At 41.6% G+C, this 25587-nt stretch overlaps 3 protein-coding genes across 10 annotated transcripts in view; 1 reads left to right on the top strand and 2 right to left on the bottom strand.

The window, feature by feature from the left end:
* Positions 1-1320: 1320 nt before the first annotated feature.
* LOC128762825 (C-C motif chemokine 21-like) lies at positions 1321-2982 on the bottom strand. 2 transcript variants are annotated; one of them, XM_053871351.1, is made up of 4 exons: positions 2866-2982; positions 1978-2104; positions 1798-1909; positions 1321-1730 (listed from the first exon to the last, which is right to left on the bottom strand). In XM_053871351.1, the coding sequence occupies exons 1-4, from the start codon at positions 2927-2929 to the stop codon at positions 1692-1694; spliced, it is 342 nt and encodes a 113-aa protein (XP_053727326.1). In that variant the 5' UTR covers positions 2930-2982; the 3' UTR covers positions 1321-1691. The 2 variants fall into 2 exon arrangements, with proteins under 2 accessions (XP_053727326.1, XP_053727327.1); XM_053871352.1 differs by having other exon boundaries at positions 1321-1727.
* A 2162-nt stretch (positions 2983-5144) lies between these two features.
* On the bottom strand, positions 5145-6006 carry LOC128762892 (C-C motif chemokine 19-like). The gene is made up of 4 exons (XM_053871453.1): positions 5863-6006; positions 5675-5789; positions 5488-5596; positions 5145-5419 (listed from the first exon to the last, which is right to left on the bottom strand). The coding sequence occupies exons 1-4, from the start codon at positions 5921-5923 to the stop codon at positions 5393-5395; spliced, it is 312 nt and encodes a 103-aa protein (XP_053727428.1). The 5' UTR covers positions 5924-6006; the 3' UTR covers positions 5145-5392.
* Positions 6007-13058: 7052 nt separating this feature from the next.
* The window catches only part of wdfy3 (WD repeat and FYVE domain containing 3), a 61561-nt gene continuing 49032 nt past the window's right edge, over positions 13059-25587 (top strand). For 6 of the 7 annotated variants that reach the window (XM_053869740.1, XM_053869742.1, XM_053869736.1 and 3 more), the window contains exon 1: positions 17292-17578. In XM_053869740.1, the coding sequence (XP_053725715.1) occupies positions 17550-17578 (29 nt within the window). In that variant the 5' untranslated portion in view covers positions 17292-17549. Of the gene's footprint in view, positions 13286-17291; positions 17579-25587 lie in introns of those variants that run through there. The other variant, XM_053869739.1, reaches the window with a different exon arrangement.

The following is a 25587-nucleotide window of genomic DNA, read 5'->3' as shown; positions in this document are numbered from 1 at the left end:
GAGGAGAGGAGGAGGATCGTTTGACGAATTGAGGGGGCTGATGGGGACAGACTTAAGGAGGGAGACATGGAAGGTGCGGTATGTTTTTAGGAAAGATGGAAGCTTGGGACGAACAGCTGTGGGGTTGATGACTCGTTTGACCTTGAATGGGCCAATGCATTTTGGTGACTCAACTTGGAGAGGGATGTCCCTGGTGGACAGCCACATCTTCTGTCCTGGGTGGTAATTTGGGGCAGGGATTCGCTGACGATCAGCCAGAGTGCAGTTGCATTGGATGGGTAGAGAGAGCCAGTGGTAAGTCTTACCCCTTGAACAGATGGTGCAGGCAGCGACAAACTCCTTGACGTCCCGGTTCACGTTGGGCCTCCAGAAAAGCTGTTAAAGTAGGAATTAAGTTCTGGTAGTTCCTGGGTCCCCACTGGAGGACTTGGGGGCGGACGGACTCCGGAACAAACAGTTTGTCAGATGGACCTGAGCCAGGGTCCGGTTGTTGACTTTGGACCTCCTGAACCGCTCTCTCTACATCTCAAATGGCTGCACCAATGAACAAGGATTTGGGCAGGATGGTCTCAGGATTGTGATTAGTGGAGGGTGCGAGGACGGGCATCCAGTTTTGTGTCCTTGGATCCCGGACGATAGGAAATACAGAAGTAAAACGTAACCTCTCTTCAAGCAGACGAGCGGGGCTCTATCAATCTACATGGACTCTGGAGTGTCTGTACATCGGTCATGGTTGGCCCCAGCGAGGTGGAGTGGTCTCTCAGAGGTAAAACCTTGTTCAGACCAGAAATCACGCTGACGTTCATGAAGCCAATTGTCAATGCGAATGGAGAGCTTGCTCAATTCTTTCAAGTTCTTCGGTTCGTCTTGAGTGGAGAGCTGGTCATGGATGACATCGTTGTAAGCGGTACAGAAAGCAGCTCTCAGAGCGGGAGATTCCATCCAGATTCAGACGCATATACCCGAAAATGAATACTGAATTGGGAAAGTGAGAGATCACCCTGGCGAAGATCCAGCAGTCTGGATGAGGCAGAAGCAGTGTCACGGAATGGCATGTCAAAGACCCGTGTCATCTCATCAGAAAAGGTTTTAAAAGAGCCAAGAACCACCGAGTCAGACTTCTAAAGTGAGGTAGTCCAGTCACTACCTTTCCCACGAAGGAGGTTTAGGTCAAATAATCATATTGTTTTGGATTTATTGGATCAAAACTGTTAAAAAATATATAAATAATTCGTTTTTGTTTACAATGTATCATTGGATTTTACTCTTTTTTTTTTTTTTTTTTACTTTTGTCACATTTTATCAGCGTAGTACTGTATTTTGTCAATGCTTTCATTTCATTTTTTTTCATTTCATTTTGTCTTTTATGCATCATGATTATGATGTAAATGTAATTTATAGTTTATTTTTTTTCTTGCATGAGATGGATTGTGTTTTTGTCAAATTCCGTTTTGTGACTGAATTACTTATTAATTACACTTGAGCAATAATTTGAAATTACCATTTTGATTTTTAAAAACATTCCCTTCTCTCTCTGGATAACTGCTATTTTTAAACTGTCTTTAATGTTGTGTTATTAAGCTAAACTAAATTCACCTAATGCTTTTGAATGAATGTATGGAGAAATGAAGAAGAGAAACAATATGATTCACTTTAAAATGATCTTTTATTAATGTCTCAATCTCTTCGCTTCATCGGGTTTGGTTCACTCCAAAGCAGCGTTTTTTCTGCTAACGCACAATAGTCCACCGTTAATATAAAAATCCAGCAAAAAACAAAACAAAACTTGTCGCTTACATGTTTGTTCTCCCTGCAGACATCTTTGAGATGGTCCACATGCTTGATCAGTCTTCCAGCCTGAGGACTGTCCACTGGCAAGCACAGCATCTTCTGGCGCCTGGTCACAAAACTGCACAACAAAACAAACAACAATGAGAGTTGGCTCCTTAAACAGCAACCCGGCCAGTGCACACTTACATGATAGCATTGATCGCACAGCCTTGACCTTCAACCTGATAATAGTAGTCAGCCAACCATTTTTTGTCCACTTTCTTGTCTGAGACACTCAAGCAGCAGTCAGACAGTCTGGCCTCAGCGAACCATACTGCGGACACAAGACCGACGACCGTCAGTGTCAGAGAAAAACAAATGAAGCTGCATGCTCAGCTTTTTGGAAACATGCATGATGGACGCGTCTAATGTTCCAAGTCAAGTCTCATGTTTAGAATCAAAAGTGCCAGTGGAACAGGATACATTGTGCTTGGATTCAGGCGGGGAACTATTAGAGCCTGTGTCGGTCTGGAGCCTTCAGTTGTGTTGTCGATGATATGTAGTACTTGCTACAGCTGGGTCAGCGCTCCTGAAAGCCTTTTGGATCCGATGAGGACCAAGTCAACAGGACTGGGTGAAGCTTTTTAAAATGAGTCAAGAGGCAGGTCTGAGTGCAGCTCTGGGACTTCAGAAGCTCCAGAAACAGCTACAAACAACTCTTTATTTTTACTTTTATTGTAAAAAGTATGTGTATTTCAATTAATGTTTCATTTCTTTTTTTTTTTTTTTCCTTTTTTCTTCATATTCCATGACTGTGTTTGTGGTATGTTGTGCTTTTATAATCGCTATGCTTTCTTTATGGCTATGGTCTCAATTTTTATTTGTTTCTGCTTTATAAGGCTAAATTCAATCAAACATCAAAGTGCTCTTTAAGAGCTTAATGACGGCAGTGGGTGTGGGTTTATGAGAGTTTCTGAAAATATTCTTTCCATTTGCATCCCATATTTACATGTACATTTTGCTAACGTCCCCTCACTCATGTTGAGGAGTCCAAACAAAGTAAACAGTGGTGAGGATGAGAGGGGGAGAACTGACCTGAGCTGCAGCAGGCGATGAAGATGCAGACGAGGAAGAGCTTGGAGGCGTTGAGTGCAGCCATGTCCGTAGCAGAGTCACATCTCACAGAGACAGACAGTGTCTGGGTATTTATAGTCTCACCACTTCCAGTTTTCTGATCCAAGTTTCACTATTGTGGACTGAGTCAAGGCCCACCCTCCTTGGCAATGATTTCCTGACCACTTCAACTTGATTACAAACAGGGAAAACTCACTGATAGTGAACTGAAAGTGATTGTGGAAACCCCCGCTGTCGTTGACAATGGCTCTTGGTCATGTGACACAACAGATTTACCACTTGCTGCCCTAGGACCAACCTCAAGACCCGAGGGGACAGAGCTTTCTCTTTTCTTTTTTCTATCTTTTACATTCTTTTATGCAAGGCTTATGCCTAATTTAGTCCTGTTTCGTCTATATATGTAATACATGTAATACTGTACTTTGTTTTATTGTTGTGCGTAAAGCACTTTGGTCGGCACTTGCTGTGGAAATGTGCTGTATCAATAAAATTGACCTTGACCTTCCCAATAGCTCAGAAATTAGCAACAAAAAGAAAGGGAGACTTGAGTGTCAACAAAAAGCAAGCCCCGAGAAATGTGGGTCAAAATGACTTGGAAGCACATGGAAGGTTGGTAGCCCTTTTGCTGAGTCAGCAGATAAGCATTCGGAAAGTCCTCTATAAAAACATTGGATTGTCCTGGCAGATTCCAAGGTGCAGTCCAACTGAGGCTTTAAAATGGAAAGTTGCGTTTGATCAGTGTGCTTCCTCTATTCTTGACATAATAGGACAAGGTGCAACTGATAGCAAACCCAGTTCCTGACTACAGACGGAGGGAATTAATGCCCACGGGGCTTTCCCATGTCATGAACCATGGAAAGCACATGCTCCGGCGAGATGATCCATCCCCATCCATGCTATCCTGCTGAGATCTTTTACCTTGCAACGAGACTTTACACCTGTCCTTGATGACCTCTTGGGAGCCCAGAAAACAACCACTGTGTGGTAAATGTGACTCAGTCTGCCCCGTCCACTTGACCTCCCTCCCGCTTTTCAGCATCACGACCCATTCTCTTTACGGATCAAGTCCATCTTCATGATGGTCAAAAGGTCACCATCCAACTTCTGAAACTGAGAGAGAGAATTGTAGTGGCTGATAACAGTGTCCGATTTGAGGTTGTTTTGGAGCTCATTTATAGCGTTTAAGCAGTTTTACTGTAAAGATTTTTATATTGTATTTATTATGATAATGGCCACTTTCATGTATTAAGTCAGATTTATTATCTTTGATTTATGGCTTAGAATAAACCTTGTTCTTCAGCCCTCTGCTACACTCACGGAGAAGCTCTTCCAATAAACATCTGAGTTTCTTGTAAGTTCCCTGTTGGCACTCTGCCTTGCTGAACGCCAGTATTTTGACCTCAAAAATCCCCAACAGGATGCATGCAGGAGCCGCTACAATACAAAGCAGTTAAATCATTTGGCAGGAACATCTGGCTGCTGTCCAGCTCGCTCTTCATTTCGACACAGTCCCACAAGTTCCAGAGCAAGTCATGACATAGAGACGTCTTTTCACAGGGAAATCTCACAAAATTCTTCCTCAGTGAAAAATGTGGAAGTGCAAAAACAGAAGCAGAAACGTTCAGTCACTGCCAGATCGAACGATGAAAAGTACAAGAATTATCTCATCGCTATTAGACTGAATTACATGTTTATTATGGCCACCTTCTTGCATTACTCAACTTTTTTCATTTTACAGTTGATTTTACAACAACGGTGAGAGAAGATTTAAAGGATGGAGCTCCAGATTTCCCATTGCGTGAGATTCATCTCGATATCAAACAAAGTGGAAAAAAAGTGAACAGCGTATTTTTATAGGACACTTTAAAACCATATGTGCGGCCAAGTCTCTATTCCTTTCTTTAGATTGTAGTGGCTTCAAGCCATTGCAATATTGTGGTGAAAGTCGCCTCTTGAGATACAAATGTGACCACATCACAAATAAGAAGGCTGTATTCATTCATATTGTGGTATTAATGGGTAGGTTTGAAATGAAATATTTCTTACATTACAGATTATTCCTGGCGTAAGTGCTAACACCTGTTAGCCAATTTTGAAAGTGTTAACTTCTTGACTATCGTTGTGATGGCTGGTCAGTCCTTTTTAATCATTGTTTTGGTTTTATGGATCGTTACAACATAGTCATTGTGTTATTCATTTACTTGAGTTTCCACTACACCAAATACTTAGTAAGTCACACATTGGCTAGAAAAGCATAATAAACTTTATTGAATAACATCAGGTGAGCAGTGAACCGGACATTTGGCTAAATACATTAGAAAAAAAAAAAAAAAAGCATTGTTATGCTATTAAAAATATGAACAACATTCAGAACAAAACACACATTACTTTTAAGAAAACAAACCATCAACTGAACAAACGGAATATTGTGTTCTCCTGAGCAACATGAACTTTGGAATGGAACATCTGGCAGGTTCTGAGCTCTGTTTCAATTTGTGGACCTTTTATTGTGAACCTGAAAGAATAAATGTATAATAAGGCGACTTGAATCAAAAGCAATTGAATACTTTGTTGAAAGTTCACCTTATTTGAGGCTGATTTTTTGCTGTCCAGGTATGTGATGAGATCTGCCACTGGTTGGCTCCTGTCTGGATGAGGGATGCAGAGCTTGAAGTTGCTCTTGGTTATGATTCTTCCAGAAAATCCAGAGAGCTCCAGTTAGTATCATAGTCTGAACCGAGATTCATAGGTGTCAACGTGCATTACTCACATTGTGGCTTCAATCTTGCAGCCTTGTCCAGCTTCTTGGATGATATAATCTGAAGCATATTTTTTGGGAACTACTTTGTTTGTGGTCTTCAGGCAGCAGTCTGACAGAGGGGCTACTGTGGAAGCATAATAAGAGGATTAGGTCTTGTTATATTAAGCGACGCACTTGAGAAAAAGGGTCTTAGTTACCTGCTTCGGAGCCCATGAAGATGAGAGCGAGCAAGAAAAGGGCTGTAACTGGAGACGCCATGCTTTCGCTGGATTGTTTGCTGATTCTTCAGTCAGTGGCTTCTGAGGAGGGAGTGTGCTGGAGAGAAGAACGGCAGGTGAATTTATACAGGTGAGCAAGAGAAAGTGAAAGACATAATGCAATAATTTGATCCTCAAGTTGACAACATGTCTTTGAGTCACTGCCAATAACTTCATTTCGAGCCATTGCCAAATGTCTGCCCACACAATTCCCTCTGGGCCACTTTTTTTCCCCAGATTATAGATACGGGTTTGTTTGGCACAATGAGCCTCACGAAAGGGTGAATAAGAGAAGTGAAACTTTCCGAGTTATCAGATTTTTTGTGTGCCAACTTGTAACATGCAAGTCATGTCCTGTCAAGTCATTAGGTCAGTGTCCGCTGCCCAATAGATGGGTGGAGATTTACCAGTTGGTGAAAAGGCTGTTTGTGGTGATTGCTTTTTATTACTTTTAAAAAGTATTTAGAAAAGCTATGGAGATCAATACTGTCATTTTAAAGAAGCTCACCAGCCTTGGAAGGTGAACTGAATGTCAGACTTGGCCGTAGTGGGCAAAGTGAACGCCTCGGAATGCTCATGATTTCTAGCTTATAAAACTATTATTTTTACCATCCATCCATCCATCCATCCTCATCCACATATCCGTTGCTGGGTCGCGGGGGCAGCAGTTTCAGAGGTTCACGCCAAACGCCCTTCTCCCCTCCACCTGGTTCTTGGTCGACCCCTCAGACTCCTTCCTTCGTGCCTGAAACACCTCCAAAGGGAAGCGCCCAGGGGGCATCCTCACGAGATGCCCGAACCACCTCAATGAGACTCCTCCCCCAAAAGACAGAACTTCTCACTCGCTCTCTAAAGGCGACACCTGCCACCCGCCAGAAGTAGCTCATTTCAGCCGCTTATCCGTATATCCGTATCCGGGATCTTGATCTTAGGTGAGGGTCAGGACAGAGACGGATTCCTGGAACCGACTGCTTGAGGACCAGAGGGCTGAAGAGAGAGTTGATCTTTTAAAATGCAAATTTATTTAAACTCTGTTTATTTATTTATTGACTGCATGTTCTTTTTTTTTCTTTCTGCTTCTCCCTTCAGGGGTCGCCACAGCGGATCATTTTCTTCCATCTCACCCTGTCCTCTGCTTCCTCTTCTCTCAAACCTACAAACCTCATGTCCTCCTTCACCACCTCCATCAATCTCCTCTTTGGCCTTCCTCTCCACCTTCTGCCTGGCAGTTCCAACCTCAACATCTTCATCTACCAATGTACTGGCTCTCTCTCCTCTGTACATGTCCAAACCATCTCAATCTAGCCTCACTGACTTTGTCTCCTAAACACCTGACATGTGCTGTCCCTCTGATATACTGCTTCCTGATCCTATCCATCCTGCTCACTCCCAGAGAGAAGGGGAGTGAGCAAGGGGAGTGAGCATCTCTGCTACCTCCAGCTCTGCCTCCTGTCTTTTCCTCAGTGCCACTGTTTCCGAACCATACAACATGCTGGCCTGACCACAGTTTTGTACAGCATCCTTGCTGACACACTTTTGTCACACATCACACCTGACACTTTTCTCCAATGCCTGCACCCGTTTCTTCGCCTCTTTCTCACACTCTCCATCGCCCTGGACAGTTGAGCCTAAGAACTTAAAATCCCCCACCTTCTTTATCTCTGCATCCTGTAATTTGACCTGTCCACTTGGCTCCCTCTCATTCACGCACATTTATTGACTGTATATGAAGGTTGCTTTTATAGTGCATTTGTGTCTGAAACCTGATGATGCTGGTGATTTAATGTCTGGTTCTCCCACGTTAAGGGTCGTCCATTCTGGGGCCATCAATAAGGGGCACACTCACTTGCGCACGCTAACCCTAACTCTGGCTCCAGATGTGGGGCCCTGATATCGTGTCCCCATGTCTTCAGAAATACATGTATGTGTGTGTGAGTCTGGGGTGCATGAGCGTATGTGTGGATGTATTCTATGACATATGAGTTTCATTCATTCATTCATTCATTGCTAAAGTTTGAAAACGATTCCGTTAGAGTGTCTTATTAAGCAAACATTACACATTACACAAACATTTCCTGTCCCACATCCAAGTTTGCACACAAAGAAGAAGACGTTATCGGGGAATTAAGAAGCCAGACCGACAAGTGCAAAGGAAGTTCTTTTATGGTGTTTAATAGTTGTTGGATGATGACAGTGGAAAGAGAACTGAGCTGAACAGAGTCGTGTAGCCTGTTCCCACTGAATAGAAACACACCTGCCCCTTAACAGCTTTGTTTGGTTTGGGACAAAGCACATTGATGTGTTTACCAACTAGCAGTCAACCGTTGTAGAAGAAAGAAAGCCAACTGAGACAAATTATTACCCAGATAATGTACGGGAACATTTTAATGCTTGTGGGAAACTGTGTGAGACAGAGATGTGACCAAGTATTGCTATTAGTCTCAGAGATAAGGTGGTCAGGATTCATTCATGTGCTCTTCAGCACCACTGACAGTGCATTCGCAGCAGAGCCATTCTAACAAATGACTCGTGAAAAAGAGGACATCTGCTCAACAGTGGTTGGTTGCCTGGCAATGTCAATAGTTGCCAGCTACAATGCATCAACGAGGCCCGCATGGTGATGCTGCTTTGTTGGTGATGCAGTTTGCATGTCTCTGACATTCTTCCCACAATCCAAACTGGGTGCGATTTGGTGTCTTCCTGTCCTGGGTGTTCCGTGCCACCAGCTTCAACTGGTGGTGTCGTCCTGCAGCCCTTGCTCCGTGGTCACTTTGGACGAGTATAGGATAGTCAGATATGCAATGTGTAATCCGCTATAATGTCATGGCTTTTCAACCCAGCTGACGAAAAAATTGTCTTTATTAAAAACATTCATAACATCATAAATAAGGTGTCATAAATGGAGTATGATGTCTTATGAATGTGCTCATGATGCATCATAGATGATGCCTTTATATGAAGTGTGACCGGATGTATTTTGTTCAGTCAAGAAAAGTCTTATTGTTGTGTTATTGCCGCAGTTTTAAACATACCTATGTTGAAACCACATTGGAAGGAAACAGACCTGAAAGGGGAATTTGAGACCTTGTCAATAGGTCTTGTGTACTGTGCACTCAAACACTTTCACACAGTCCTTGTACTCTGACCGTTAATTTCATTTTCATGTTCCTCTCAGTGCGGGGTCTTCCTGGGACATCACTCTGTTAATATGATGGGAGTAAAAACAGGCTAATTCTTTCGGAAACTTGAACTGCAAAAACAACACATGCATACTATCAGGACAACAGTGCTTCTTAATACTGCAGTTGCAAGCAGATTTTCCTAAATGCATACAGTATTAAGTGACTTAATATTGCATATAGCATAAAATCAGTCAGTGAGGGCACAGGCAAGTCTGAAGTCATGTGATTTTGAGGAAACAGAATTCAGCTTCGTGGTGGTGATTTCCATGAAATGCTCGGTGGGACGGGGAGTGAAGGGGGCGGAGTTCTAGCCTGCAGGACATTTTAACTGCAGCTGTGGCCGTGTCATCATTTTGTGATTTCACAACAGTACTCACCTGCTGTATACAGATAAACTGTTACTTTTTGCAGCTTATTGTTTGACACACAGTCATGCTGAGTAGTACACCTATGATGAAATTTGACGTTGGTGATGAGTAGTTCTGAACTATTTCCTTGTTTCATCCTCAGATTAAGGATACATCGGTTCATTCTTTCGCCACCTGAAAGTGAAGCTGGATGTGTTTCAGAGATAATATCTTGATCTATGTGAAGTTCTCACATTGTTTTTGCACAACATCCACTGAGCATGAGATACTTGCGGTAACGCTCCAAAAACTGTAAACATTCTCCTTAGTCTCTCAGCATAACCTGCACAGCAAGTTCTGAACCATCTGAACCTTGGTTCTCAACGAACCTCATCATATCCTCCTTTAACTTCCATGGTTGCCTTCCAACTCGTCTTTTGCCAGGCACTTCCCTTTCTGATACTCATCGTCCAACATGTTCCCCATCTCTTCTCACCATCTCACCTTCCTAACTTTGGCTCCAAACAGTCCCTCTCATATAGTGGCTTCTAATCTTCTAACCCCTCCTTGTCACCACCATGAAAACCTGAGCATCTTCAACTCTGACTCTTCTAACTGTACTGTGTGTCAGCGATGCAAAGTTCTCATTGTATAATACTATTTGCAGACATGGCTTGTCTGTGTCAGGCAAAGAGACAAATCACTATCATCTCTATTCTTTCACCATCTGTTTTGCGGCAAAGCAGAAGTCTCCCATTTATTGGAAATACGTTTTTTCATCGTTGGCCGATGAAAAAAACGTCCAGACTGCAGCAAACAAAAAGCCACATTGAACTGTATGTCTGAAGACAGATTTTCTTTTCCAGGAAAACAAGACTTGGCTTTCAGTTGGAGTCCTTTGTATGATTTCATGTCAGAGCATGACCTAGAGGAGTAACAGTCACGTGTATTTGGCTCTGGTTTATCACTACTTACTCAATCCGGTTCTCTCTTTTTCCTGAGATCCTCAGTTTCATTTGTTTCAGGGCATTTGAATTTTAACATATTGATTTTTAGTTTTGCCTTTTATTTACACTGTTTGAAATTTTATGTGATCAGTATGGGTGACGGATTTGGGATTTGTTTGGATAATCTTCACTTATTTCATGTCGGTGGCAAAAATTTGTGCTATATATATATATATATATATAGCTGGCGTGCCACCTGCACTTGAGCCTTTGCCGATGCTTCTGGTGGTTGAAACCACAGAGTGGTGTTAAGGAGTTTGAGAAGGCATGTGCTACGAGCAATAGAAGTGAGTTGTCTCACAGCCTCCCATTGGCTGACTTTGATCCCCACTCAGTTATGGTCTCAGGTGTCAGCTGACTTATGACTGCCACCATGCGCAAGTATATTCAAGCCTGGACAGCCAGCTCTCCTCCAAGGCCTTTGGAAGTATAGCTCTCCCAAGACAGATGGCGCACCTCATAAAAAATAATAAAATAAATGCACCGAAAAGCATAAAGCAACGAAACAACTTGTCAGTGAACATGATGCTGTCAAAACCCAAAATACGACAATGACCTGAGGAACATCACAATATGCATGGAGACATGAAATTCTCAAACAACAACATTCCTCTGTGGGAAAGGTTCAAGCTAGAACACACAACGCACGCGAAGACATCGGGGAGGTTTGCAAAAAATCACAGGGGGAGACAAGACAAATCAAACTGTGACATGTTGAACTCAGTTGCTAGACCACTTTCCTAAAAGAGTGAGACCATCTGCCGTCCCACAGTGTCTATATATTATGAGAGCGACTGCATCACTTCCCTTTAAGAGAGTGGCAGGGCTTCCATCATAAGCATCACCGTGGAGAGAACATGCCAACATCTTTCATTGGACCCAAACAATTGATGTTGTCTTCTGTAAAAAATATGTCCTTTAATACATACATTTACTTGACTTACATGTCTTTGCAGACAGAAAAGAGCCTTTATTGCTGTTTTCCAATATTTTCCCAAGCAGTCGGTAAGTGCGACATTGTGCAATGCTTGTGTTTGTGTCATGTGCATGTTGAGCTGTGTGCCAGTTGCGTGTACGACTTGTGTCCAAAAGTCTCAAAATACAATGAAAATAGAAAGTAAACTAGTTTATTATCTAAAATAATAACACCCCAGTGGATTAGTTGCCATCATAGTGATTGATTGAAATGTAGTACATTCATAATTGTAGATGATAATTAACTAGCATTTCGTATTTCAAATCAGAACTGTAGTTATTATCGATTATTTTTTTCATAAATTTACGCTCCAGCACTCCCCGCAACCCTCAACTGCACTAAGCAGTGGTTAACTGAAGATGCATATAATAAAATCCTGGTTAAATAATAGCTTCTGGTGTCATACGCCCACCGTGAAAACGTGTATTGACCATATATTGGGACGGAGATCAAAGAACCTGAGAAGGTTTTGCGGTTTACGCACACTAAAACACACAGTTTCTGATTGGATCAGATCAGTAAACCTCAGCGTTTCACTTCCTACCGCAAGATTTAGCAGATGAGCTCTCTGAAACGACACACGAGCGTAGCCTGTCGGTCGGATCTGGGACTTAAACCTAAACGGAATGGCAACCCAGTAAACCATGATAACAAGGTACCGATGAGCGACCCAAAATGCAATATTGCGAAATAAATAAATAAATAAAAGCAGAAATAAAAGAACAAATACATGAATTAACGATTTAAATAAATGCAAAATAAAAACATAAATATAACTATAAATATAACAATATTTTATATTTATATGGATTTTTATTCCCTCATTTAGGCTTGTATTTTTTATTCGATATTCTATTTATTTTTGCATTTCCACATTTATTCATTCATTTATTGATTTACTTATTGATTACTTCTGCATATCTGTCTCCACTCTTTCGGAGGAAAAGTAAAAATGTAAATTAAGTGGGCGCTGTTGTGGAATTGCAAAAACAAATAAATAAAGGAACATAGAAAATCATAATAAATATTAAATAATACATTTAAAAACATACATGATTAAATAAATGTCTAAATAAATATAAATAAAGATGGTCTTTATTTCTGCATTTATACGCATATTTATATACGTCTTATTTATTTCTCTTTTATATATACTTTTATTTCAGCATTTACCTATTTACTGGTCAGGGAATGTAATATAAATATTATAAATAGCTGCAATACTAATATATATATATATATATATATATATATATATATATATATATATATATATATATATATATATATATATATATATATATATATATATATATATATATATATATATATATATATTCTGATAAGTATTTATCTCATATTTATTTATTTTTGGACATATAGTTTTTGGTTTAGGCCTCGGATCGTAATTTCGTTGCCATAATATGGTGATATGTTTTTGTGCAATGACAATAAAGAAAGTCTAAGTAATTGCTCGGACCACCTGGTTTTATATTTTATTGACTGGCGAATAATAATGCTTCTAGTATTATTGTTAATAATAATTCTTACACTGGGTGCCATCTCTCTTTTATCCGACAGATGTCAGGGTCGTCTCTGTGTTATTCCCTCGCGGGACGGGGGATGCTGATGGTCGGACTCGACTGGGACGAGCTCCGCTTATTTGGATGTTGAGGAAAAATGGCTACCGGCGGAGCTGAGGAGAGCGAGCAGCGAGCACTTTGGGACTAAAGCATCGTCTTGTTCCCTATGGATGTACACGGAGTACCCCGCATCGATTTGATAGACACGTTGCTATTCACCATCGACCAACCGACGGAGGAATTTTCCTGTGATCGCCGCCGCTTTCTGGTGAGTGGAAGTCGGACACCCGAGAGCTCTCCGGTGCGGCTAGCTTAGCAACGCAATGCTAACAGCCCAGGCGAGTTAGCAGCGTGTCGGTCAAGATGAACGGACGCGACAAGCCCAAATGTAGTTGTCACTCCACCACCGCACCGAATTGGCCTTCATGCACAGACTGTGCATATGTGTCGTTTTTGGCGTGACAGTGCTGGTACGACGATGCTAGTAGGATCAGCTGGCTGGTAGCTAACGGACGCAGCTAGTGACAGTGTTTTAAATGAAGTCAGACGACCTTTGCTGTTTCATCGAAATGTCCCGCTGTATTGACGTTTCAACGAATACTCGGATGGGTTCGACTGTTGGACGAGCATGTTGACGCCGTGGAGCCAGACGGCCGCAGGTGAAATGACCAGATTTATTTGTCAACAACATAACATGGGTGTGTGAGCCTCGGCTGCTGGAAGCCGACCTCTCTGACAAGGGTGTTATGAACGACTGCTTTCTAAACGGCGTGTCGTCTGTAGTTTCAGCTGTGTGGCCAGTGCATTGTTCCTGAGCACATGACAGTGGCGCTGCATTACGGCATCTCTCCGTTGAACTGCAGTGTCCGATTTAGGCAACTTAATCATGTCGATATGAAGTGTGTCACCTGGAGCGCTGGCAGAACATGAGAAGGCCGTTGTTAAGATGATGCAGGAAGAATGGATGCGATGCGAGAAGTACTCTCCATCATGACAAATGACAAGAGCAAAATCTAGTCAGTTATTTAAGAATGTTCACACATGTGTAGTTGAATGTTATATAGAGATAATCTGATATATTCCAATTGTTATTTTTTTTTAAATGTATTACTTTTAAGGCTCTACATATACTTGGATTACAAATCAGTCTTGACGGTTTTATTTGTGCTAAACTGCTTGTTCGGACAAGCAACATGTACAAGTCTGTTACCTGAGCTGTAGCTGAAAAGTCAGTCACGTTGTCTGGTCTGTGTGTGTTTTACATGTACCTGAGAAACAACCGGAGGCCGACTTGAGTACTGATGGAACACGTATTGTATTTTTTTCACTCTTAAATTGCACTGTTCCCTTCTAATGTGTGTGTGTCGCGAGGTGTTCAGTTGTGTATACTCAACTAATGCTCATGCACACATTTACTCTTAATTGTGATCATGCGACTATCCATTTTTAGTTTAACTTGAAGATGAATTATCATCTTTTTCTCTGGGATTAGTTTCACCCTAGCGTTTCTTCATCATTGTTGAGAGTTATGCAGATTTTCCTCTCAAGCAAGGGTTGAATTTCTGTTCCCTCTGTTGAGGAACAGTAGTGCACCATAAAAAGTAGGAAGCTTTTGTGTGTTTTCAGCAAAGACGCTGTGTCAGACATCAGACTGAATCCAAGTGAACCCACTGCTGTCTGTGGGTGGAGCAGCTTGAACTTGTGTACCAGGAGGGGTCGTATTTTAATTGGCTCCCGTGGGGATGGCTTGCACGTCACCAGGACACAAAATGAGCACAAAAATGAGTTTGAAGCCAGATACTGTGTCATGTGCCTGAACAGTCTCCTACGTTTCTAGGTTTGTATGCTTATCGTTTGTCATAGATGAGCATCCATAAAAAAAATAAGAATCTTATTTAATGTTAGTAACACAATTGTTTATTTGTCTTTCACCACCGAACATGGTCATCGGTATGATGGGCATCAACCGCGAGTGCCACGGTGGTTTTAGCGTCTGAGTGCTCAGCTGATGTGGCAAAGGTCTTAAAGAATGTGCTGCAGTTGTAGTGACCCAGTTGGTAAATCCTAAGACTGAGAGATAACTTGGCATTCTGTCCTATTGTAAAAGAAAACCTAAAATTTATTTTATGGTCTGATACTGGATTCTCATATATGTTACTTTCTGTGTTTCTTATCAGTTTGCAATTTGGGTTTTTTGTATCGACTAGGTTTTGCTGAAACAAGTAGGTACTAGATTCAATGAAGGCAGCCATGTCTCGTAAGATTTCGCTTCCTGCTGCAGGCTCATCTCACCTTTGTCTGCCTTATAAGGACGTGTACGGCTGCTTGGAAGGCCAGCGGGTCGACCCTGCGTCACCTGATCCCTTAAATTCAGCTATTAGATTCTTTATAGCACATGATATTAAGTTTGTGGCATACACAAGGTTGAAATAGCTTTTGGTTGCATTCACTGAATCTGTTTTAAATGACTCATTGAGCAGATTGTTCTCCACCTTAAATAGAATCAGATGCAGGGTTGATTCTGCCGGGACAAAAATACAACCTGTCGACAGAAACCTGAAATGTGTTCGTGACTGTGTGCATGGAAAACGAAATCACAGTTAAACTGAGGAGTGATTCCTGTTCCTGACATACCCTCAGGCCTTTTCACACAACTGGTTTTCTCTGGCTCGTTTGGGCTTCTTGCATGTTAATTCTTAACTCTTCTGAGTGCAAATGACTTTCTTTACCTTTTGAGAGATGTCTATTGACTGCGGGCTTGGATTTCCATAAATCCCAGCGTGTCCTAAATTCTATTAACCTCTCAGTGTAGCAGAGTGTCCCCTGGCTTTCACAATGTTCTGTTGCCAGAGCCCAAAGTCAAACAAATGGAGTCAAGACTTTGAGTGGTGTATCATTTGAGTTAAATTGATAAAACAGGTTTCTGAATCGAACTCCTAGACCTGCGCGCGCGCATTTTTGTCAGGTCACAGACAGAACTTTTAGTTGAACACTACTGACAATGGGTGATGAAGCGGACATAACTCCACTACTCATTACTGCCAAACTAAAATAACATCTGAAAAGAACTGCTCAGTAATATAACAAACACGTCTTAGAATTTCATTTTAAAAGACTTATGTCAGCTTTTGGTTGTGTTCAGTTCCTTCTGAGATTTTAGTGACTCACAGCCAAGCACATGCTCTTCACTCATAATTGAGCTGACACAACAATTTAATGTTGAACACTTTCATATACTTTGTGACATCAGTTGTCTTAACTTCAATTGTTGGGTACAGAGATGCTTTTGAAGTACACATTCAATTTGACTGGTTCCAGTTGTCATGCCTTTCCGTTGTACTTCCTATCCTGACACGATAACTTGAGTTCATGGTGTCTCTACACTGTTTTTCATTCAAGAACAAAGCTGATGTTACATACATCACATGAGTAAAATTCACTTTTTCAGGGTTGTGAGTTTTGAATCCAAAACCCCTCTTCTTCCAAGTGTTGTGTTTTATTGGTGGGTGGAGAAAATATACAGTCATCAACCAGACTGAATGTTATTTGATGGTGCTAAGAACTCAGAGGAATAGGGATGGAAATCCTTGCATGCGCAGAGAGAACACACAAACCCAAAACAAGAAGCACAGTTTGGCTTCGAGCTCGGATTTATTTGCTCCAAGATTTTGACCAAAGTGGGTTTGACTCCCCCACTTTAGATAATGCTAGCAAACTTTGCTGGAATCTCTGGGTCCTCATATGTTCCAACACAAACATCTTTCCATACAGACCGGATTCATATGCACTGGGTTTTTGATCACAAATGACCCGAAAAGCTGATTGACTTTCAGTAACAAGGTGAATTTGGTTGAGCATGAGTCGCCCATTAATGAATGGGAAACCAACTAATACGTGCTTTCATTTTGATTTGTGAAACCCGGCCTTGTTTAAACGAAAATATCCAAATATATGGACAATGATTTCACTTTATCTGGAATGAGTATGCTCAGATTTGGAATTGTATGATGAACATGGTAACAAGAATAAATGTGGCTCTCAGGATGCTTCCATTTTATGTTTCACTGAGCATCTGATGATGATCCGGGCGGAGTGTGAACTGAAAGTGGCCGGATGCACATGATGGCAGCGAAGTCCCCATAAAATAAAAATTTAATGCTGCTGTGGTTTACGTCACCCCCCTCATTTTCCTGTTTCAGTGGTATATTCCTCTCTGCAATGGTCACGGCACCCACAGCCTCCTCCCTCCAATGTCCAGAACACCACTGGTGTCAGGGAGGGATCAGCTGTGCCAGTCCCGGCAGGCCACACACGCTCACGGAGCGCCGGCGAACGAACAAAGCAACTAGTGCCGATAGTGGAGCATGGTCATGTGTCTGCTCTTGGCGTCTAGCATTTTCGCACCGCCATAAGACGCACGATGCCCCTCTCATTTCGTGTCAGTTGTTGGCAAGAGTGCTCTTTGTAAACAGAGGACTGTCTTCTTGCATTGGGTGGATTACTAGATCTTGTCATCTGCTGCTGATTTAAAGATGCTGGCTGGTCGCAGAGAGAACAGCAGGTAGGGAATATAAGCAGCGGAGCTTGTCTCCAAGGCAACCGAGTGGATGTTTATGATCATATTATTGTATGTAAGCGGAGATGAAAGCTTTATTGGCGTTATAATGGGCCTCATTTTCTTCTTTTGATTCCATCGCACAAATCCTTTGTGATCAAGTGTCTCATAATGAATCAGGATGCGAAAGGCACATTTCCTTTTTACCCTAATATTTTGAACCTGAACCTCTCAGTTGTGGGTTAAGTGAGGCAACTCTTTTTGTTTTCAAGTTGATGGGAGCACAGGGTTTGTTGAAACAAAATAAAACCACAATGTGTACAATTTGTGTTGTGAGCTATACAAATATCTCAGATCCATGTTGTGTGATCTGATGAAGATTTCTCACTGGGTTTGTCTGCTTCATGCGATGTATCTCACACATTCATGCCAGCTTTGATCTTGTCACGACTTGTTCTAGATGCGATCGCTTCCTGGCTCTCAGACTATTCATTCAGTTAAAACCGAATATGTTTTACCTGGGAATTGCCGTTTAAACTGCTGTTGAAAATGCTATTCCTTCATATTGATAACAGCTGCCCCCATTCTGAAATGTTTCTTGTCTGAGCATGTTCATCTTTAATGTAACTGCTGTCCTACCGGGCCTTCCATTTCGTCCTGGCTCCCCAGCTCCCACCTACCCCCGTAAACTCAGCGGCAGGACACATATCTGTGATTACATCACTCTCTCCAGAGAAACAGGCACACAAGAAGAGCTGGGGCTTTTCCAGGGCAATGACTGCCTCCATCTCCCAGGAGTTAGCGCTAACTCTGTAAGACGCTCATTGAAGTTGGCGTCCACTTAAAGAGAAGGCTTTGAAATAGTCTGGAGGGCCAAGAAAGCAAGCTCAGTTCCTTAGTTGCTCTGTGTTCACATAGCAGTGATGCCAGAGATTCATTCTCTACGTTTAGCCAGGACGAATAGTGATCAGATCCCTTAATGGATTTTCATTTAACCAGGAAGGTGTTCTTAGTTTTGTCCAATGAGTTTATAAGTTATATTATCTTCACCATTAGTGTTAAGTCGTGATCATGTTTTGGTGTTAATAACAATGGTAACTCATTACTCTGGTGTCTGGTGTATTTGTAACATCATGTCTTTTAGCTAATTTTGTTGCTAATAATTCCTTTTGTCTTATTCGGCTGTCACAATAACAATTCCATAAAAAAAAGGTATTTGTTTTAATTGTCTAAACATTTTGGATCCTGCTTCACAGGCTGGCTCTTATATGTGCATTCTTGTGGCATGTTGTCACTTACGGAACCATTTCTGACTAAAACAAGGTTCTTATGAGGAAGAATAATCATGATGTCACAATAAATGATCTCGACTTTTATAATATATATATATTTCACTGACCAACTGCTGCAGCGCTAGTGGGATACGTCTTCTGCTTCTGCATCTTTGACTTTCTGACTAACTCTTGCGTCAGTGTGACATCTTAATTTGGTTCAGATATGATTGCCTTGGAATGTGGTCACCAAAATGTGGGGGAGTTTATAAGGCTTTGTCAAACTTCTGTAGCCATGAATTTTTATCGAGTTGTGTATGTAGTTTTAGTGATCAGTTGTTGCTCTTTGTAAACAAGGCAGTGGCATTCAAATATTGCTTTTGTTATTCAGACTGTAACATGCTGACATGCCAGCTTTTGGTAAATATGATCCCATTTCTGGGTTACCGTACAGGACAAGTCTCTTACCACTCAGCAGAGAGTTGGACTACACCCTTTTACGGTGACGCAGAGCTGCAGTTACCTTCATAGCCGCAGGCCTGTCTCCTGTGTGTGTTGGGGTAATAAAAGTTGTCATGAAATGGCTATTCCTTTGTTTGCGTTGATGTTGAAGAGTGACTGACATTGCTCTGGAAACTATAAAATAATATGCTGTATGACATGATCATATATCGCAATGTTGCTCAGGAAAACCAAAAAAGTGTATCGATGAGCTCTGGCATAAGATCCTTTTGACAGACCCTTACAGTGCAGGTGAACAAGCTCTTCAGCTTCAGTATCGGAAAAGAGATACCACTGCACATCCTCTTCAAAAGATGTAGAACTTCATAAGAAATGGGAATAGCAACTGATGAGAATGAGGGGCAAGTGGCAACTATTGTCATTGTTGGTACTATACTGGGATATCCAGTCTCAACGTCTTCGCACAACCCATTCTGGAATGCACGCATGCGCAATGCACCGGAACAAACATGCCAGAAAGAGAGATCTGCTGAAGGCTAGAGCTGTCATGTCGGGTTTTACCAATTTCATGGGAACACCAAGGTGGACATGACGCACATAATGTGCAAACATTGCAGAACTACGATCGAGCTCTTTCACAGTCACAAAGCAGTCAGGCATCAGAAATCATAATGAACACCCAGTTCATCTTTATTTTTATATGACCACTCACTGTGAAGGCGATGACCTGAACTGCCCTGTGTCAGAGCTAGGCCTGGTTGATTATGGCAAAAATGATATTCGCAATTATTTTGATTCGTATCATAATCACGATTATTCAAACGACTATTGAATGACTTAAGATTTAGCTGTCATTAAACTTTCAAACTTTATTGATCAATGGAATACAATAAAACAATGTGAAACATTTCAATAATCATTTAACAGTTATATTTAACTGTCCTCATGTAGGTTAAATGTTTCTCTCTAGAAGCGTTGCCAATCTGTATGGTCTGGCTTTAGAGAACAGTGGAGACAGGAGACAACATTTCGAGCTGAACAGGCACTTGGCTGGGACGCAAAGATGTTTCTGGGGTTCTGATTTGTGAGCTGTGTCATATTCCAAGTTTTTTATTCATTTTTCCGCGATAGAAGAAGTCACTCCTTTGATTATAAACCATACATATTTCAGCGCTCTTCCTGCGTCTCTGCAGCATGATGACTGAATGAACGATGATGAATGACAAGGAGTGCTTGACTTTATCACCCCATCTCAGGTTGAGCGCGAGCGATTGTTCTTATTCATTTAGCCACTTCCAAATAATCACTAGTTTTTTAAACGGCGCCAACAAGCAGCTAACATTGCTGTTGTGACTCAGAACGTTGGCTGAGCGTTTGCTCCTCGGAGGTTCTGAATACCATGCCGCCGTTGCAGAGGCGAACGAGTTGGTAGCTAACAGTGGTTAATATTAGCGTCCAACACGCCATGTAAACAGAGGCTCGAGCTCTCTCGCTGACAGGCACGCTGTGTGGCTCACTCCGTGTAGCGCGCTCACTGTGCCCTCCACAGTAGCTTCCCACCGATCAATATTCATCGGGACGAGGAGTGGTGCAGCGTTTGGGTGAATCGGCACATAATGAGAGTAGCTGGGGAGACGGGTGTCCGGCTAAATAATCGTTTCATGACAATTATCGCGTTTTTATAATCGTAGGAAGACATAATCGTAATCCCGATAAAAATTTGATTAATTTAACAGCCCTAGTCACAGTCTTCGTTTTTTGACAGGCGCGAGTTAGTGCTTCCATGACAAAGTGGTTTGAATAACAATAAGTCATTTGTTAACATTTACCTGCTCAAAAAAATTGCTCAAACCGATGTTCCTATGCTTCACTGCACTCAGCCTTGCTTGTTTACAGAGTTGATCCCTCCAGTTACGTCATAGGATGGTGCCGGTGTTTGACCCACTTATGACGGCTCAAATTTATGGTAGTATCTGGAAATTACATTTTATAGATTTCTTTGTATACAGAGAATGAAAACAATGCTTCTTCTTATTCATTGTATTTTGCTTGACTTGATGTTGGTGACTCTCTAAAAAATGTCTTAAAAGTTGTCAACAGATAACGGAGAACTTCACTCACTCTCCGTGGTCCAGAACTGTGTGCATTCTGTGGTTTTGAAACACAGTTTCAGAAACAGTTTACCAAGTAGGTGGAGTGCCTTGTAATCCTGCATTTGTCTGTGGATCACTGCCTCTTCGCTCTGTCGAATTTCTAGCTCTCCTTATGCTGACTGGAATGACATGTGTTTGCCCCAGTTTGAGGTCCCAGACCTGCTGTGCTCAGATTCTACCATTCCTTCAACGCTCTTGTCTGCTTCAGTGACTATGTGTTACATGCAGTCTAGTTCGGCATTGTAAGCATTTTTCTGAAAATTATGCATTTAGTCGCCGCTGGAGCTTTCAGACAGCTCCTCAACCAACTTATTGTTTCACCAAAGCTGCTGATACCGTGGCTACAATATTTATTATCCAGTTACCTACAAACATAATGGAAACAAACACATGGCAATTTCAGAGTGTCCAATATATGCCAATTATTGTATAAATATTTTTTTATAAGAGGCAATTTATATTCATACATGATGAGTAATATTGCCCAGACAGACATGTGCGCCCACTGGGTTAAAACAAAAAGCTTGGCCTGAAATCACACCCAAGAGGCAAACAGAAGAAAGCTAACTGGAGCCTTTGTAGTGGGGTCTTCTGGGAAGGAAAATACATGCCCCTCTCCCTTACAGTCAAAACGCACATGTGGAATTTCTGCAAAGTATATGGACAGTAAATAAGTCGTTGTGATGGAGGTACTTACACTCCATGTGGTGTGTCTTCAACCCTGTGATCCTCATGTGGGTTACTTGAATGTGCTGAGTTTGGCCAATGAATCAGGTAGAAGATATTGTGTTAGGTATTGTTGGTAGAACATAATGTATTCGGTAGGCCTGTTTTTGAAGCTAAGTTACTCTAAAATGGATGAGCACCGTCTTTCACACTTCAGTGTATTTAAAGCCGATGATCCGTCTAGCTAATACTGTTGATAACTCATATCACATGCAATAGCATTGTCAGGCACCGCAATATCAGGGACATCCTGTGTAAAACAAGCCAACCACAATAAAAACCTATGACTACTTCCCTTTTTCTACTGGGTGATTTAAAGAATCGGGCTGTGAAATTAATAACAGTTGAAAAAATATGCTTCTGCATTAAAAAAAGCATGTTATAATAATCATGCATATAGCTGCAATCATTTTTGTTTATGTATTTACAGCAGGAAAAGCAAATCTAGGTTGTGTCACCTAGACCAAACAAAATTGTTGCAGTAAGTGGTCCAAAGTTTATCAGTGTCAGCAGCTGGCGGTGACAACATTGTGTGTGAGGAAGGGTGTGTGCGTGACACGGTTCTCCGCCCTTATCTCAGTCAGGCCAAGCTACTGAAGTGCAAGTGTGTTTGCTGTCTAAGAATAATCCATTCATCTCATGGTGGCTGTTACCAGCATAAATGCTGTAACTGTGTTGTCAGTGTGAATATTCTTACCAGTAGGATTTTACAGAGTTAATGTCTGCCTCACAAGCTGTAATCATTTTGGAGGAAACCATGTTGTGACTGAGAATTGATGTGGCTGGTGTGAGGTTGCAGTGGGGTTCAAACACCAGTCACAAACACTTCCAGGTCACGGGAGTCCACAACCAACTCTCCTCAGTTTGAAGTAATTGTTGGTGTATGGGTTTTAAGTGCACTCAACGGACTACGCATTGTGGAATATTGCAGTTTCAGTGCGAGTTCATGTGGAGTACAGCCAGGCTTCTGGGGCAGCATGAGTAACTAAAGCATTTACTACAGACTAATTTTGTTAGTACCCCAGATGCCACAGTGCTGTAAATCAGAAATAGTCCTGAAAGCTTCTTTGTAGCCGTCTAGAGCATTATGTTTCTCTTCATGAACCTGTTATCTTTTTCGATATCTGTTAAAGCAATGAGACAAAAGGGAAGTAGATTGTTGAGGTAGTCATCCGTGCATGGCAGATCTTTAACTAGACAACTGTTATTTAAGCATAAATGTGTCACTAATGTATTACCAGGCTCAGTGACCTAGTGTGTCAAGTTTTTCTAGCTTTTCTGAAATGTAATATGAGAAATTAGTGCGATGGTATGCTTTTGTCCGGTTTAGATTTTTACTCCAATGCTTCCAGTTTTGCGACCTGATAGTCAGTGTGCCGCAAATAGAATCAAGATAAGCCTCAACGGCATGAATGCTGTTGATTGTTTCTTTATTTTGCTCTGATAAGAAATGTCATTCTCAAACGCCAAAGTCCCTTTGGGTGAGGAGGATGACTTAATCATTCAAACCCTTTTGAAATGGCTGATGAGAATGAAGGTGTTTAAATGGCTCCTGCTAAATCAGCTGACGATGGAAGAGAGATGCCTGATAAGTCGCATTGATGCAAAAAATATTCACCATTCTCTTCTAAATGTCAATGTTACAAAGTGGGTGGAAAGAAATGATGTGGCTTCTTTGTTGTGCTATGATTTATTGAAAATGTGGAACTGTGTTTTTCCACTGGTTGAATGGTAACGCGGGCCTCGGTTTGTTGCTTCTGCTATGACTGAAAGATATTCCGTTTGTCGCAAACTGCCAGGAATTGTTACATTTCAACAAGAAAATCTAATTTGTCGAAGGCCACTTGGACGGAGGCCCTTGCTATGAGTGAATTAGCGTGCTCAGAAGAGGCTCTCTCCCCGAGGGGAGCTGGCTCAAACTCATGTTTGTTTACTTCACATGGTGAATTAGAGCGAGTCAGGGAGAGCTCATCCAACCCTCAATTGTTCCTGCTTAAACCCCGAGCAAAGATCATTGGGTATTACACCGCACTGAGTGATCTGGTCGAATTGTTCGGAATAATATGCACTGTAAATTGTTCTGATACAAGTCATGTGACTTGGGCATGGACCAAGAGGGTCCCGATTTGGGTCGTGATTTCTGTTGTTAAATTACAATAGGTTCTGGGCCGCTACTTGACACACAAACTGCTCAAAGAGCTCTGAGTCTTTATCCTCTTGCAAGTTTACTTGCATCTAAATCTCCTTTCTAAATGTTTGCTATTTCATACAACCACGCCAGTCATTGGTTTGGTTTTCAGTTTTGACGTTTTCAATGACACCAAAACCTTTACGTTTATGCTAAGCTTGTGTAGTGGTGACTGTGGAGGAGGTGCAGTTGTTTTTGAGCCTGAGACTAATCCAGAGTGATGTGAGCATGTCCTCATCTGACAAAGCAGAGCTTCCGAAACACACCGCTAACTGTCGTGTCTCGAAAGTGTTTGACTCAGGCTGACTTCCCACTAACTTCCTACCAGACGCTGGATAGTCACTTCTTTTTAGTAAGTCAACAGTGTTGATGAGAGCTGGTTAAAAATGTTGTCTTAACCCATTAAGCGCCTTTGTCACGAAATTGTGTCCGGCAGCATCATGCAGACACCTGTAACTTAAATCTGAGCAACATTTGAGGGTGTGTTTCTATGAAGATGTTTCTCATATACAGTGTCACATCTAACCGTTTTCAGGATCAGGATTCATGATTAGTAGTTCATTGAAAAAACTCCTAGAGCCCAGCGCTAAGAGGGTTAAATCTCATTAAGAAGGAGCAGTACTGTTGATACTATGTCACTGGATGAGTCATTTGATATTTTGACATTTCATCATAAGGTTGTAGTTATGAGTCATTTGAGCGTTAACCGCTAGAAATGAAATTTACTTGTTTTCTGAAGTTAACAAAATTTCAAAAAAATCTCTTTAGTGCTTTGTGTGTTGTTTACCTTCCTACCTACCGTTGTGCAGGTAAAAGATCAGTTTTGTCATATTCCCGCCTGAGTTATCTACCAATCCAAGCACCTTTTTCACTCAATTCAAAATTATCTTTATATGATTCATTATAGGAACTGGTACACCTGGCTTTGAAAATGAGGACCTTCTTTCAACCAGGGGAAAATAAAATGTTTTAGTCTTGAAGTAATGGTTGAGAAGAATTGTCAGTTGAGATAAACAATCTGAGTCCGACACAGGAGCTTGAGTTTGGTGAGTGTGCTGTGAACATTGGCTTGTGATAAATGCTGTTGTTTTCTCTAACGTCACACATCGCTCCAGGCCTAGAGCCTCATGATGTCGGTAAATGAGAAATGATTTCCATCTCCTTCACCCTCTCCCACTGCCCTTGAGGAGGGTGAATGAGAGCAGCTGATGATTA

This window comes from Synchiropus splendidus, chromosome 7 (genome assembly GCF_027744825.2).
Source record: "Synchiropus splendidus isolate RoL2022-P1 chromosome 7, RoL_Sspl_1.0, whole genome shotgun sequence".
Classification (NCBI taxonomy): domain Eukaryota; kingdom Metazoa; phylum Chordata; class Actinopteri; order Syngnathiformes; family Callionymidae; genus Synchiropus; species Synchiropus splendidus.
Note: the sequence above shows the minus strand (reverse complement) of the source record. Positions and strands in the feature narration are given on the sequence as shown.